Genomic DNA, 12,558 nt, shown 5'->3' with positions numbered 1-12,558 from the left:
AAATTTACCTAGCGGTTAGTATATAGTTAGTCAATTTTAGCAGTCCATGACGAGATCCAAGACAACAAACTCTATTCTTGAAAATTTTCCAGGAACGACTAGATTTACAGTCAAGATTGTGGTGAATGAAGGATTTATTACAAAGTCCCTTTTAGCTGAACCTTTCGCCTGCCCAAACATGTGCAGCTGAGTGCAGCGTGTAATGGGCAGGGTTGTACAAACACTGTCTCACTTGAAATTATTTTTCTAATTTCCACCATTATTTACATATCGGTACTGTTATATTTGGCGCCCGATATGTAAATAAGCCCCTGAACTGTCAATGGGGAGTTTCTACCTAACTAAATGGCAAGGGAACGTGATGTCTTCGCTCTGACACTGTCGGTAGTGTCAGGGCGGCTTACACCGTGTTCCCTCCCGCGAGAACACACACAGACCGAGAGAGCGCTCTCTGCAGAACCACCAGTCTGTGTGTGTTCTCGCGGGAGGGAACACAGCGCAAGATGCCCTGACACTGTCTGTAGCTGATTGGACAGTGTCAGAGCGAAGAGATCACGTCCCTTGTCATTTAGTTAGCTAGAAACGCCGCATTGAATGTTCAAGGGCTTATTTACATATCGGGTGCCAAATATAACGGCACCGATATGTAAATAACGGAGGAAGATAGGAAAAAAATTCAAGTGAGACGGGGTTTGTGAAGCCCGGCCTATTACACGATGCACTCAGCTACATGTATGGGCAGGTGAAAGGTTCTCTTTAAGCTCCTTATTAGCCCATCTGTGACAGCTATGACAGATCAATTTTCTAATGAATCTATTTGACTTATAATAGGGTCCATCTGGTTTCCCTAGGGGTTCCAATATTTTTTATGCAGACTACGCTACTCTTGCCATCAGAAATACCAAGACTCCTGATGGAAAGGCAAAAACGCAAATGTAAAAAGAGCCTTAAAGGGTCCAATTATGGTGAGTAACACAGTTGTACGGAGCACAGTCTATGGCGAACAAGTCCCTAATGACCTAGAGATGCCGTGTCCAATCTCTTGGGATTCGGTGGTTTCGCTTAGTCGTACCATTCCCCTTCAAATCTCCCTTACGAAACATAAGGCAAAAAGTGTTCAAATAGTCTACACTTGTTGACCAGGGCACGGCTTGGGCACGGTGTATGGGAGAATTTACACAATCAGTTGCTCTGTAAAAATAATAACAGAAGGCTTTTATAGGAGATTTCCAAACTACTAGATTACATGGAGAGTCTCTTCCCACTTAAAGCAAATGTTTAGTTGTTTAATATGACAACCAACATATAGCTAATGTTGCCGGGGGAAGTTACCACCAGGAACCCGAGTCTGCCAGATCGAGAGCTGTTGCTTGTTAGCGGGTCTCAGATCTGGTTTATAAAGGGGGTCCCTAATGGGGCATATGGATAGGTGTTATCCTGAAGGATAAACCGCTTTAAGTAGAACATGCAAATTTGGAGGTTAGTAATCATTTCAAATTTTTGCCTTCCTTTACCATTCCTATAAAATAAAGTGACAGAAAACCCACTGTCCCCTCACCTTATCATCAGGTATGGCCTGTGTGCACAGACTGATCACAATGCAGATGATCGATGTCAATCCAAATAGAAGGATTGCAAAATACAAGTAGTGGACGTTCTTGAGTACGGAAGGTCTTGTGTCCTCCTCCCCACAATTCGGAGCTTGATACACAAAATCCATGATCATTCGGATCAAGCCCACCAACAGGCCAATAAGCAAACTCCAGAAAGCCCCCTGTCAACAGATACAAGTTTAGCGTTGAGTATTTGAGATATATATATATATATATAGCAGATACAATAGAAACATTCTAGACACTTACCGGTTCATTGACTCTCTTGATAAAAATCGCTAGAACAAATGTTGCAGTAACAGGCGGAGAGAGGTAGCTGGTGACGGATTGCATGTAGTCGAAGAGCAATCCACTATTTGCTGCTTGAATGATGGGGATCCACAAAATGCTGATAACCACCAGTATGACAATGAAGACTCTGTGAAGGAAATCATGGATCAGATGTCTACGTACGCGTATTACAGAATACCCAGAACCCTTTAGGTAACATCCAGCCTTTCACACAAATGCCAGGACCTTAGAAGACATAAAGGCTATGGACACCTTTAAATCGATATGTTTTTTATTCAATTGCATATATTTTATGGTAAAAAAAGAAATGAATTGGATTTAAATAAAAATGTTGCTTTGTTTGGCTTCTGCAGCTGTCATGTATATACACTACAAACTACATAGAAGCTGCAGAATGCCGTTCACTAGCAAATCCGTCAGACTGTTTTTCTAATGGGTCGTTCTCAGCCCCTTTCTCTTTCCTCCTGAACGATCTTCTAAGCTGATTTATGACTAAACCAATGTTGATAAATTACGTGGCGAATCTGCAGTAAAATCTGCATTTGCTGTGGAATTTGCGGCAAAATCTGCTAAAAAAAATTACTTCCATTGAAAATCCGGTACGTGTGGACTTAACCTCACAATAGTTCAGCAAAATGTTTAGAATATGAATGCCTCTTTTTCCAGACTTACTTGGTATACCAGTCAGCATGCCATCTTCTTATTTTACTAGTATGTATCAGAAACATAAACGCCCATGCCGTACCTGCCAACAATCATAAGCTCTTGTTCCTTAGCATTCCTGCGTATACGTAACCAGATATCAAGGGTAAATATAGTACTGGCACTATTGAAGATGGACGTGAGAGAACTCATAAGAGCGGCCATAATTACTGCTATCATTAAACCCTTCAGTCCTAGAAGAAGAAAAAAAATTATAAAAATTTGCTGTCTATCTATTCCGCTATATTAGCAATGTTCATAACAATTCTTATGATTATTTGTGCAAGCTTTATCTAGTCGTAACAGTCCTTGAAATGGCGCAGGAAAAGTATCTAAAAGGAACGCATCAAGATTTTCCAGTTGCTTCCAAGTCGCTGCTATGATTGACAACATTTGCAAGTCACCAAAACTGGCCAAATTTCCATATTTTCAGACACTGAAAATGAGTCGTCCCTAGAGATGTCATCATTATATATCGTGCTCTTGATTGAAGGTGAATTTTAACCTCAAATTTAGAAGCCTTGAGTTTTACTCTTCTATCAAATTTGTGAACAGGAAAACAATAGAGCGGGGCGCAGTCGTACGGGAATGCAGCTTGACTATAGAAATGGGGAGGGGGGAGAAGGGTTGGTTAAGGGTTCGCAACGAAGGAAAGGAGTCTATCAAATTATTTTGTTTCTCTAATGGATGGACGACCATCTAAAACATGGCCAGGCTGAGTCCACAAGAGCAGGAGCTGCTCTTAATTAGTAGCTCTTTTCTCTGGCTTATAGAGGGGGGGGGGGGTCCTAGCGGGAGACCACCCTTCTATGATGACTATTTGATCGTACACCTTTAAATGTTATTCTCCATGGCCTTACTCAGACATACAGGGAAGACCCATACAGTTTTTTTCTCCGAGACGGTTTTGATACAAGAGGCCCATTATGTCCCTAAATAAATATTCTAATTTAGTATTTTTTTCCACCCAAAATAGATAATAAATACATCTCACCAACAGGCATGAGTGTAATTACCAGCATGGGATACGCAACATTTGAGCAGCTCACATCAATGCCACAGAATTTCTGGCATTCCTCAGGGTGAACACATCCAATCTCATCTGCAAAGAACATTCAGTAAAGTTAGTACGCGGGTGAATATTTACCATTTTGCACAACCTTTAACTTACCAGATATGGCTGACTCAACAATATGTATACAGTAAAGTCTACCTTTGGAGCCTTAGGGTATGTGCACACACACTAATTACGTCCGTGATTGACGGACGTATTTCGGCCGCAAGTCCCGGACCGAACACAGTGCAGGGAGCCGGGCTCCTAGCATCATACTTATGTACGATGCTAGGAGTCCCTGCCTCGCTGCAGGACAACTGTCCCGTACTGTAATCATGTTTTCAGTACGGGACAGTCGTCCTGCAGAGAGGCAGGGACTCCTAGCGTCGTACATAAGTATGATGCTAGGAGCCCGGCTCCCTGCACTGAGTTCGGTCCGGTACTTGCGGCCGAAATACGTCCGTCAATTACGGACGTAATTAGTGTGTGTGCACATACCCTTAGAGTATGTTTTAATCAATGGCCATTTGTTTGGAGGCGTTCAGCCCCCGTATTTTCAGACTTTTTCGTGGCGTTTATGGCCTGAAAAAAGGCTGAAAATAAGCCGTGGGAACATACCCTTAAAAGGGTTGTATGAAATTAGAAAAAAAAAACAGCGCCTCTTGTTGATCTTCTGATCATGGGCTGTGTCTGGTATTGCAGCTCAGCTCCATTAACTTGAATGAACTGCAATATGAGACACAGCCTATCGACCACAGTGGCGCTGTTTCAAATAAAAAAAAGTAGGCCTTTTTTCAAAAATTACACAACTATTGTTAAGAGGAACTGTTATCTCTCCTTACATGTCTATTTTTGTAAACACTTGTAATCCCCTTGAAATAACGATCCCGGAACATCTTTTCTAAGAACTCTGCAGAGTGTCGTTCCTCTGGTATTCCTCCTAGAAGTTTTTTAAGAAATGTACAACTAGGTATTAACATTCTTCTTGTCCCTACACCATCTCTCTCTGTCAGTAGTGATTTAACAGTGTCAGACTGTGCAGGGACACACCCCCAACTGGTTAAACCCAGTTGTCAATTCATTCATAACTTTCTAGGAGGAATAACAGAGGAACGGCACCACGTAGAGTTCTAAGAAAAGATGCTCCAGAATTGTTATTTCATAGGGAATACAAATAATTACTGAAACAGACAAGCCAGGAGAGGTGACATATTCTCTGTAACAATCCAGAATCTGATGTAAAACTTAAACTTATATAAAGTCTACGGCATTTAAAAAAAAAAAAATCTGAAATCATACCTGGATACAATGCCCTGCTGATCATTCCAGGAAGTACCACGAAGAACATGGGCAGTATTTTCAAGTATCCCCCGACAATAGAGCCCCCTTTGGCATGGGATAAGTTCTTGGCTGACAGAGACCTCTGCACAATTACCTGGAATACATTTCCCATAGACAATGATAAGGATCCATCCGGTAAATTGTGCGCTCAGTATTATGCCAAAATCTGGATGTCGACTTCAAAAGCATTAGGCTTGGTTGACATCTGCGTCGTACTTTTATATCGGAAGTCTTGACACTCTGCCGGATTTTTCGCATGACAGATACCAATGGCACCTGACGGACCCCATGGATTTACAATGAGGTCCATCTGGGTTTCCGTTGTGGTGTCCGTCACTTTGATGGCAAGATTAGCGCTGCGTGCTGAACTATTTCTGCCATCAATTGTGACAAAGCTGCCGACGGAGCCTCTGATGGCAGAGCAACAAGAGGTTGTAAGGTCTGGTGTCATTTACAATGTTGAAAGTAATTAGTGTCATAAAGTTATCTGTCCTTATATGACTGTACTAAACCCTTCCTTTATTGTATTAGTAAGAGCCTCATTCACACTGGCGTATTTAGGTCAACATTTTGCATCAGGAAAGCGAAAACCAGGAGTGGAAAGTAAACCGAAAAAAAAACCATAATGGGAAGATTCCTTATTTTAGGTGTTGGTTTGCAAATACTAATGCAAAGTACTGACCAAAATACACAAAATTGACTCGTCATCTATTTGCGGAATAAACATTTGTACATCTGGTTTGGCAACATTTCAAAGAAAGTATCAGGAATATAGCAGTTCCCTAATATAATATATTCTGCATTGATTGGACAGACTCAGACTGTAGGGACATGGCCTATTGACAAAGGAAATAGTAACCCCCAGTGGTCAATTTGTTTATACATTTCCAGGAGGAATAACAGAGGGACATTATAATGCATAGTTCTAAGAAAAGATGCTCCTGAATTGTTATTTTATGGGCAATGCAAATATTTACTTAAACATGTCAGGAGAGCAGTATCCACCCTAAATCAGCAGATTATATAAAGTAGATTGAATAATATTTGAATAAGACATAAACCCCAAAATATAATATCTCAAAGTTACTCTTTCTTGTTGTTGTTTTTGAGGATGCCATCTGTTTGTGACTCACCTGGTCAGCACACCAAACCCAAGTGGCCAATATTGTCAGACCAAAGATGAGACCGGGCCAGGGCAGGTCTCCGGTAATTGGGTCACGAAGCATGTGGAAAGCATCACTACGGGGCAGATGACATGTTGTGTTGGGAACAATTATCTTTGGGATGGCTGCCATGTATTTCTCTTCAAGTCCTGAGTACCAGCCAATTTCATTAAAAGCTGCAAAGTGAATGCAAATAAAAAACAATAGGTTATTATTTAAGGGTATGTACACTTTTGCTACCAATGCTTTTAAAATAAAAATGTATGCAACTTTGAAAATAGTATGGAATAAAAATATCTTACTTGTGTATACAGCTCCTACACAGGCCTATGTGTCTCCTTGGTAGCAGACTACAAGCACTGTGTAGTCTGATCCTGCAGTCCTGTACTCCCTCCCTTGTAACCAATATAAGTGTATTATACATAGATCACATAGATTAGTACTGCCTAGTATAATAAACAAATTGCATTGAAGAATCATGTACAATGCGGATAGACTCTCTTGCATTGTCAATTTGTGGTCAGAGGTGTTTCTGCAGTTTATTTTAATTGTTTTGATCTTTAGTTCATATGATATTTGAGGCAATCATTGCTGTTGAACCACAGGACACAGGACATCAATCAATTATCTGCTAGTTTTATTACTGATGCAAAAAGGGCATATGACATAACACAACTCACAAGCTTATAATGAATGTCCACCCTTTAACATTTTATTCAATCCAGAATTTTGTTCTGATATAGTTCTGACTGCAGACAGCCACCACTAGAGGGAGCTTATGAGCTTACTGCATATTGTTTATAGACTAAACTGAATAATAAAACAATATGCAGTAAACTATTGAATTCCCCCTAGTGGTGATTGCAGTCATCCAGAATTTTATCATTTAACTTCATGTCTAGGTGAGGGATTTCCAGCTCTGTTTCAGAAAACAAAGCCATGATGTTTTTTTTTTACCTATTTAGATTATATTATATTACATTATATTAGATGAACTAACTTTATTTCATCAAACTATTGGTAAGCATTTACTTAAAAAAAAATACAACAATTTAAAGGCTATGTAAACCTTTGAAAGGAATTTTTCTTTTAAATAAAAATGTCAGTCAGTGTGTTTTGTGCAACTTTATAATTAGTTTTATTAAAAATTATTTTTACATTTTGAGACACAGCTGATTCAATTCTTTATACAGAGCAGCTATATCCACCTGTTATCCATTACCAGTGGAGGATTAAGTAGATCATAAGCCCTGGGCTGTTACCCAAACTTGGGCCCCCCGTCACCTTCCTGCCGCTCCGTAACTATTGTTAACACTACCGAATTGTGCAAGCATTAACAAATGAGTGTAACGATTCCCCTTGTGAAAGGGCTGTGTTCCTACCTACTGAAAGTCTCCAACCATCCTTCTGACAAGGGGAATGGTAACACCCATTTGTCTATTAGTTCTGGGCTACACTGAGACTTTTAGTGGAATACAAGCATTTCCTATAATAAACATGTCAGAAGAGGTGACACATTCTCTATAAATCCAGTGACTCACAGGTGACGTCTTCTCAGATTCTAGTAGTTTTTTCCCCTCTTTTCTTCTCTATCCGGTCCAAACTTCATGACGACTTCTCCCGGCCACTTTTCCAACATTTCCACACCTAGAAACGAAGATTAAATTCTCATGGTACCACACTCTAAGCCCCTAAATATAATAATAACCATAAACTGCGCCCCTTAATAAAATAGTACCAACCACTGTAGATATATATAATTGTGTTAAACACTGTAAAGTAAAACACCACATACACAGTAGATAGCGCCACACACAGCCCCCTGTAGAAAGTGCCACACCCCTTGTAGATACCAACACACACACACACACACACACACACACATACACACACCCTGTAGATAGCATCACAGCCCCCTGTAGATAGCATCACACATCCCCTGTAGATAGTGCCACACAGCCCTCCCTATAGATAGCGCCACACAGTCCCCCTGTAGATTGCGCCATACAGACCCCCTGGAGATAGTGCCATACAGCCCCCCTGTAAATAGTGCCACACAGCCCCCTGTAAATAGTGCCACACAGCCCTCTCTGTATAGTGCCACCCCCCGTGTATAGCACCCCCCTGTAGGTAGCTCCACTCCCACTGTAGATAGTGCCACACAGCCCCCTGTAGAAAGTGACAACCCCCCTGTAGATAGCACCACCCCCCTGTAGATAGCGCCACCCCCCTGCAGATACGACACACAGATCCCTGTAGAAGGCGCCGCCTCCCCTGTATATAGCGTCAGACATACCTGTCTCCGTTCCAGTGCCGTCCTCTTCTCCAACGATGCTGGCCTGGTCTCTTCTGACCAGGCCGCATCCAGCAGAGCGACGCAAGAAGCACAATCATGTGATCGCGCAGCCTGCATCACAAAAAACTGATGGTTCCCTTGCCTTGCCAGCGATGTCAATTGTATCCGCATCCAAAGGACGCGGACACAATTGAGTCCAGGGCCTTCAGTTTTGTCGCGTTTTTTGCCGCGATTCGCAGCAAAAATTTGTCAAACTGCCCATAACGGACCTATGGGGACCTGCCATTGTCCTTCACATCTAAGTTCATAACTTAGATGTGATAGATTACAGGTGGTTGGTGCATGTCAGGCACATGCAGGACCCACTGTTCACTGAACCCGTCAGTCTTGCTGAGCTGACTGATTCAGGTCTTAGCGAACTATACAGCTGCTCTGTATGCAGGATACGAAGCAGCTGCATCTCAAAAAGTAAAATAATTCTTTATAAAAACTAATTATAAAGTTACACACTGATTGACCTTTTTATTTAAAAAAAACAATGCACAGAATTTAACACATAAACGTGTAGGTAAAATACTTACATATAAACATGAGGGTGAAGGCTCCCACCACCATGATGACGGTTTGCAGGGTGTCAGTGTAGATCACTGCAGTTAGTCCCCCTGTTTAAAACAACACAACACTTTTCACCTTGAATTAATTATTGCATTAAAATTGACATAACATTTGCATGTTCCAGACCAGCAAGTTGGTGCATTGTTATATTTTCTCTATTATTGGATGCATTGATAATATGTATCCAGGCTGCTACAAATTCTGCAGGGTATTAGCAACACCTGCAGGCACAATTTGTTTCCTTTCAGCAAAGTCACAACTCTTCATATTCAGACCCTTCAAATGTTGGACCACTCAGCAATTTCTCGCTACTACATCACTGGGAAAGAAACTCCAGTCTTTTAGATTCCCAATACATTTAGTGGGCCAGACCTCTATGGAATAAGCTAGTGGCTACATTTTACCTACTAAGTAGCTCCCAAAGAGCTTCGGATGACGGAGTTGCTTTTCAAGGGACCCTCTTTGCCCATTCAGATGCCCCAAGAGGGCTCACAGGAGGCCTCACAGACCAATTGGAAGAAATTATTGTTTCAAATAACTCTATGGGTTAGAGAAGTGTCCACATGTAAACCTTCTTGGTGCTTCTGACTCACTGAGATATCTTATTGAGTAGAGATACATGTTATTTGCATGTGTAATATTGTAGTTCTCCCCTGTGAACCATTCCTAATTGTTAGATAGGTCCCTTGACCCAATTAGCTGATTACAACGTGTTCCTCTGCTGGGTCCCCCAGCGATCAGCTGTGATCTGTGGAAAAACCTGGCAGTAAAAGTCCTCTTAGGGTATGTTCACACGCAGTGTTTTCAGGCGTATTTCAAGGCGTTTATGCCTCGAAAAACGCCTGAAAAAACGGAAGCTGAGCGCCTACAAACATCTGCCCATTGAAATCAATGGAAAAACAGCATTTAGTTCATACGGGGCGTCATATTACGCTGCTGTTTTAAAAAACGGAGCGTAAAAAAAACGCTCCGTAAAAAGAAGTTTATGTCATTTCTTGAGGCGTTTTTTGGAGCGGATTTTCCATTGAACACTATGAAAAACGACTCAAAAAAGCCTCAAAAGAAGCTTGAAAAGAAGCTCAAAATTAAAAAAAGCTTCACTTTCAGCTTCAAAAACGCCTGAAAATCAGAAGGCTGCTTTTCTATGAAAACAGCTCCGTATTTTCAGACGTTTTTTGTTAAGCGTGTGAACAATCCTCACACTTCCCAATGTGGGCCGTGCATGCGAGCGCCGATGAGACAGCTCGTTGATTGGCGCTTGTTTGCTCCTTTCACAAAGAGCTATGTTTGGGGACCAGTGCCCGTTACTCCGATCACTCGTCCCCATACATTTCTATCATGTCCGCAGTGCATCTCCCTGTTTACACACGGAGATATGCTGCCGACCACGATAATATTTTCGGCTGCATAAATTATACATAAATATTTCAATCAATGTTGTATGTATAATGCAGGACAGTACAGGATCGGTGATAATGGTCAATTCTGGTAAAACTCTTTAAACATATTGTAAATTTATTTCTGATGGTCAGGAATAATAAGCCACATATCTGACTTTTCGTTAACGTGGATCTGTCACCAGTTTATAACTTCCCTATCTCCTAACTAATCTAATAGGCACTTTGATGTAGATAACTACTGTGATGTCACTTCCTCCTGCAGGTCCTTCACTGGAGCGACGGAAGACTGAACAGAAATCACCTCCAGCCCCTGCAGATTCAGATAAACGTCTTGGCACGATGTCAGTTCAGTCTTCCGTCACTCTGGTGAAGGACCTGCGGGAGGAAGTGACGTCACAGCGTGACTGTGCTGTGAATAAAACTGGGCATGAATGAAGAGAAGTGTATGACGCTGATTGGTCAGCGTCGTACTCTTTTCTATACAATGCCTACTTGGTGAATAGAAAAAAACACCCAGTTGGGTGTTTAGAAAAAATTTGCATAAATCAAAAAATTTTCATAACTTGGTCAATGATAAACGTTTTTTTAAAATAAAACAAACGGTAGTTATCTACATCAAAGCGCCTGTTAGATTAGGTAGGAGATAGGGAAGTTGGTGATAGAGACTCTTTAAATCAATTTATTATTGTTTTCCAGAACGTGAATTTGACAAAGATCGTGGACTTTTTTCAGCATGGTGTTGACTCCTTCATTGTAATGTCCTAAGTGTAAACATTGTTTTCAGTCCGTGTTTAGCAATAACTTGTTTGCATGATCAGGAATTACCGGCAGATACCATGATATCATGCACAATACTTGTCAGTAATAGAAAAAGATTATTTATCTAAGCGATCGCTGTCTTTAGTTTACATTCCTATCCTGATGGTTTGGACAAAGTGCATTTATGTGATTACGGCATGATACCTGGGAGCCAGTCCTTGACAGGTTAAAAGGTTTACAGTTTATTTAAAGGGCCACTACATAAATACATTAGCTGTAAATCCATATTGAAAAAGCCAATTAAAGGATGAAATATTTGCCCACATTTTTTGCCATAAACTGCGACAAAAAACGAAAATGGCGACGTGTGACAAATTTAAGTTAAAATTTGCAACTTTACTCATCTCTTGACAAATTTGAAAAGTGACAAGAAAAGTGAATGGTCTCAAAGGAGATGTAGGTTAGGCCACAAAGTGAAAATGGCGTAATTCTACACCTGCTCAGAGACTTAAAAATGTGCCTACTTTATTAAGAGGCATGCGCCTTTCAATAAATTTGGCGCAAATCACTCCAACTGCCTCCGTTACTTAGGCGGTAGTAAAAAAATTCCAGTCTTAGTAAATGTGGGCCAATAGATCTTGAAATTGTACATCACTGTATGATTACTAGGGGTCCCAGCAGGGGGACACTTTGTGATCAGCTTATTATCAAGGGATCCTTCTTACAAATAGAGATTGTCTAAATTGGAGAATCCCTTTAAGGACAAAGCCAAAAAGAGTACAGCAATTTTGGCTCTCCACATATGCCAAGTCGTCACAAGCTAGGAGCTGACCCAGTCCCCTTCCGCTAAGCTCCACACAGTTTAAAAAAAAAAAAAAAGAAAAAAGTTGTATCTATTATTTTATGTGGTGTGTTTATAGTAAATAAACTTTATTTATTGTAAAATGTTTATTTTTTATTTTTTTAACTTTTAGTTTTTTTTATTTCTTTTAGCCTCAACATGCACGTTTTTTTTTTAGTTGTTTTAACTAAATTTAACTGGCCTAGGCTGGCCATACACATGTCGCTGATTTCACAATCTCGGAAGGATTGTCCGACAACCTTCTCCCTATTGAATTACACATGCATGCTCAGCAGATACCGAGCTAAAATGTTTATGGGCAAGTTGTTGGAGATGGTTGCTGGTTGAGCTGGTTGAGATATCTCATGTGTATGGCCAGATTAGGTACAGTGATTCATTTTACAATTTTTGTTTTTTCATTTTGGACAGTCTTTATTTTAGGTTTAATAGCTCATTAAAGAGGATCTATCTGACCTTCTGATA

General features: G+C 40.7%; 1 protein-coding gene across 1 annotated transcript in view; it reads right to left on the bottom strand.

Moving 5' to 3' along the window:
* The window catches only part of SLC5A9 (solute carrier family 5 member 9), a 33,189-nt gene that overhangs the window by 1,287 nt on the left and 19,344 nt on the right, over positions 1-12,558 (bottom strand). Inside the window, exons 7-13 of the mRNA XM_075832128.1 lie at positions 9,042-9,122; positions 6,135-6,340; positions 4,960-5,095; positions 3,601-3,708; positions 2,650-2,800; positions 1,863-2,031; positions 1,559-1,774 (exon numbers count right to left, since the gene is read on the bottom strand). Of these exons, the coding sequence (XP_075688243.1) occupies positions 1,559-1,774; positions 1,863-2,031; positions 2,650-2,800; positions 3,601-3,708; positions 4,960-5,095; positions 6,135-6,340; positions 9,042-9,122 (1,067 nt within the window). The remainder of the gene's footprint in view (positions 1-1,558; positions 1,775-1,862; positions 2,032-2,649; positions 2,801-3,600; positions 3,709-4,959; positions 5,096-6,134; positions 6,341-9,041; positions 9,123-12,558) is intronic.

Source organism: Rhinoderma darwinii, chromosome 7, assembly GCF_050947455.1.
Source record: "Rhinoderma darwinii isolate aRhiDar2 chromosome 7, aRhiDar2.hap1, whole genome shotgun sequence".
In the NCBI taxonomy this organism is placed as follows: Eukaryota; Metazoa; Chordata; class Amphibia; order Anura; family Rhinodermatidae; genus Rhinoderma; species Rhinoderma darwinii.
The sequence above is the reverse complement of the archived record's forward strand: the minus strand, read 5'-3'. Positions and strand labels throughout refer to the sequence as shown.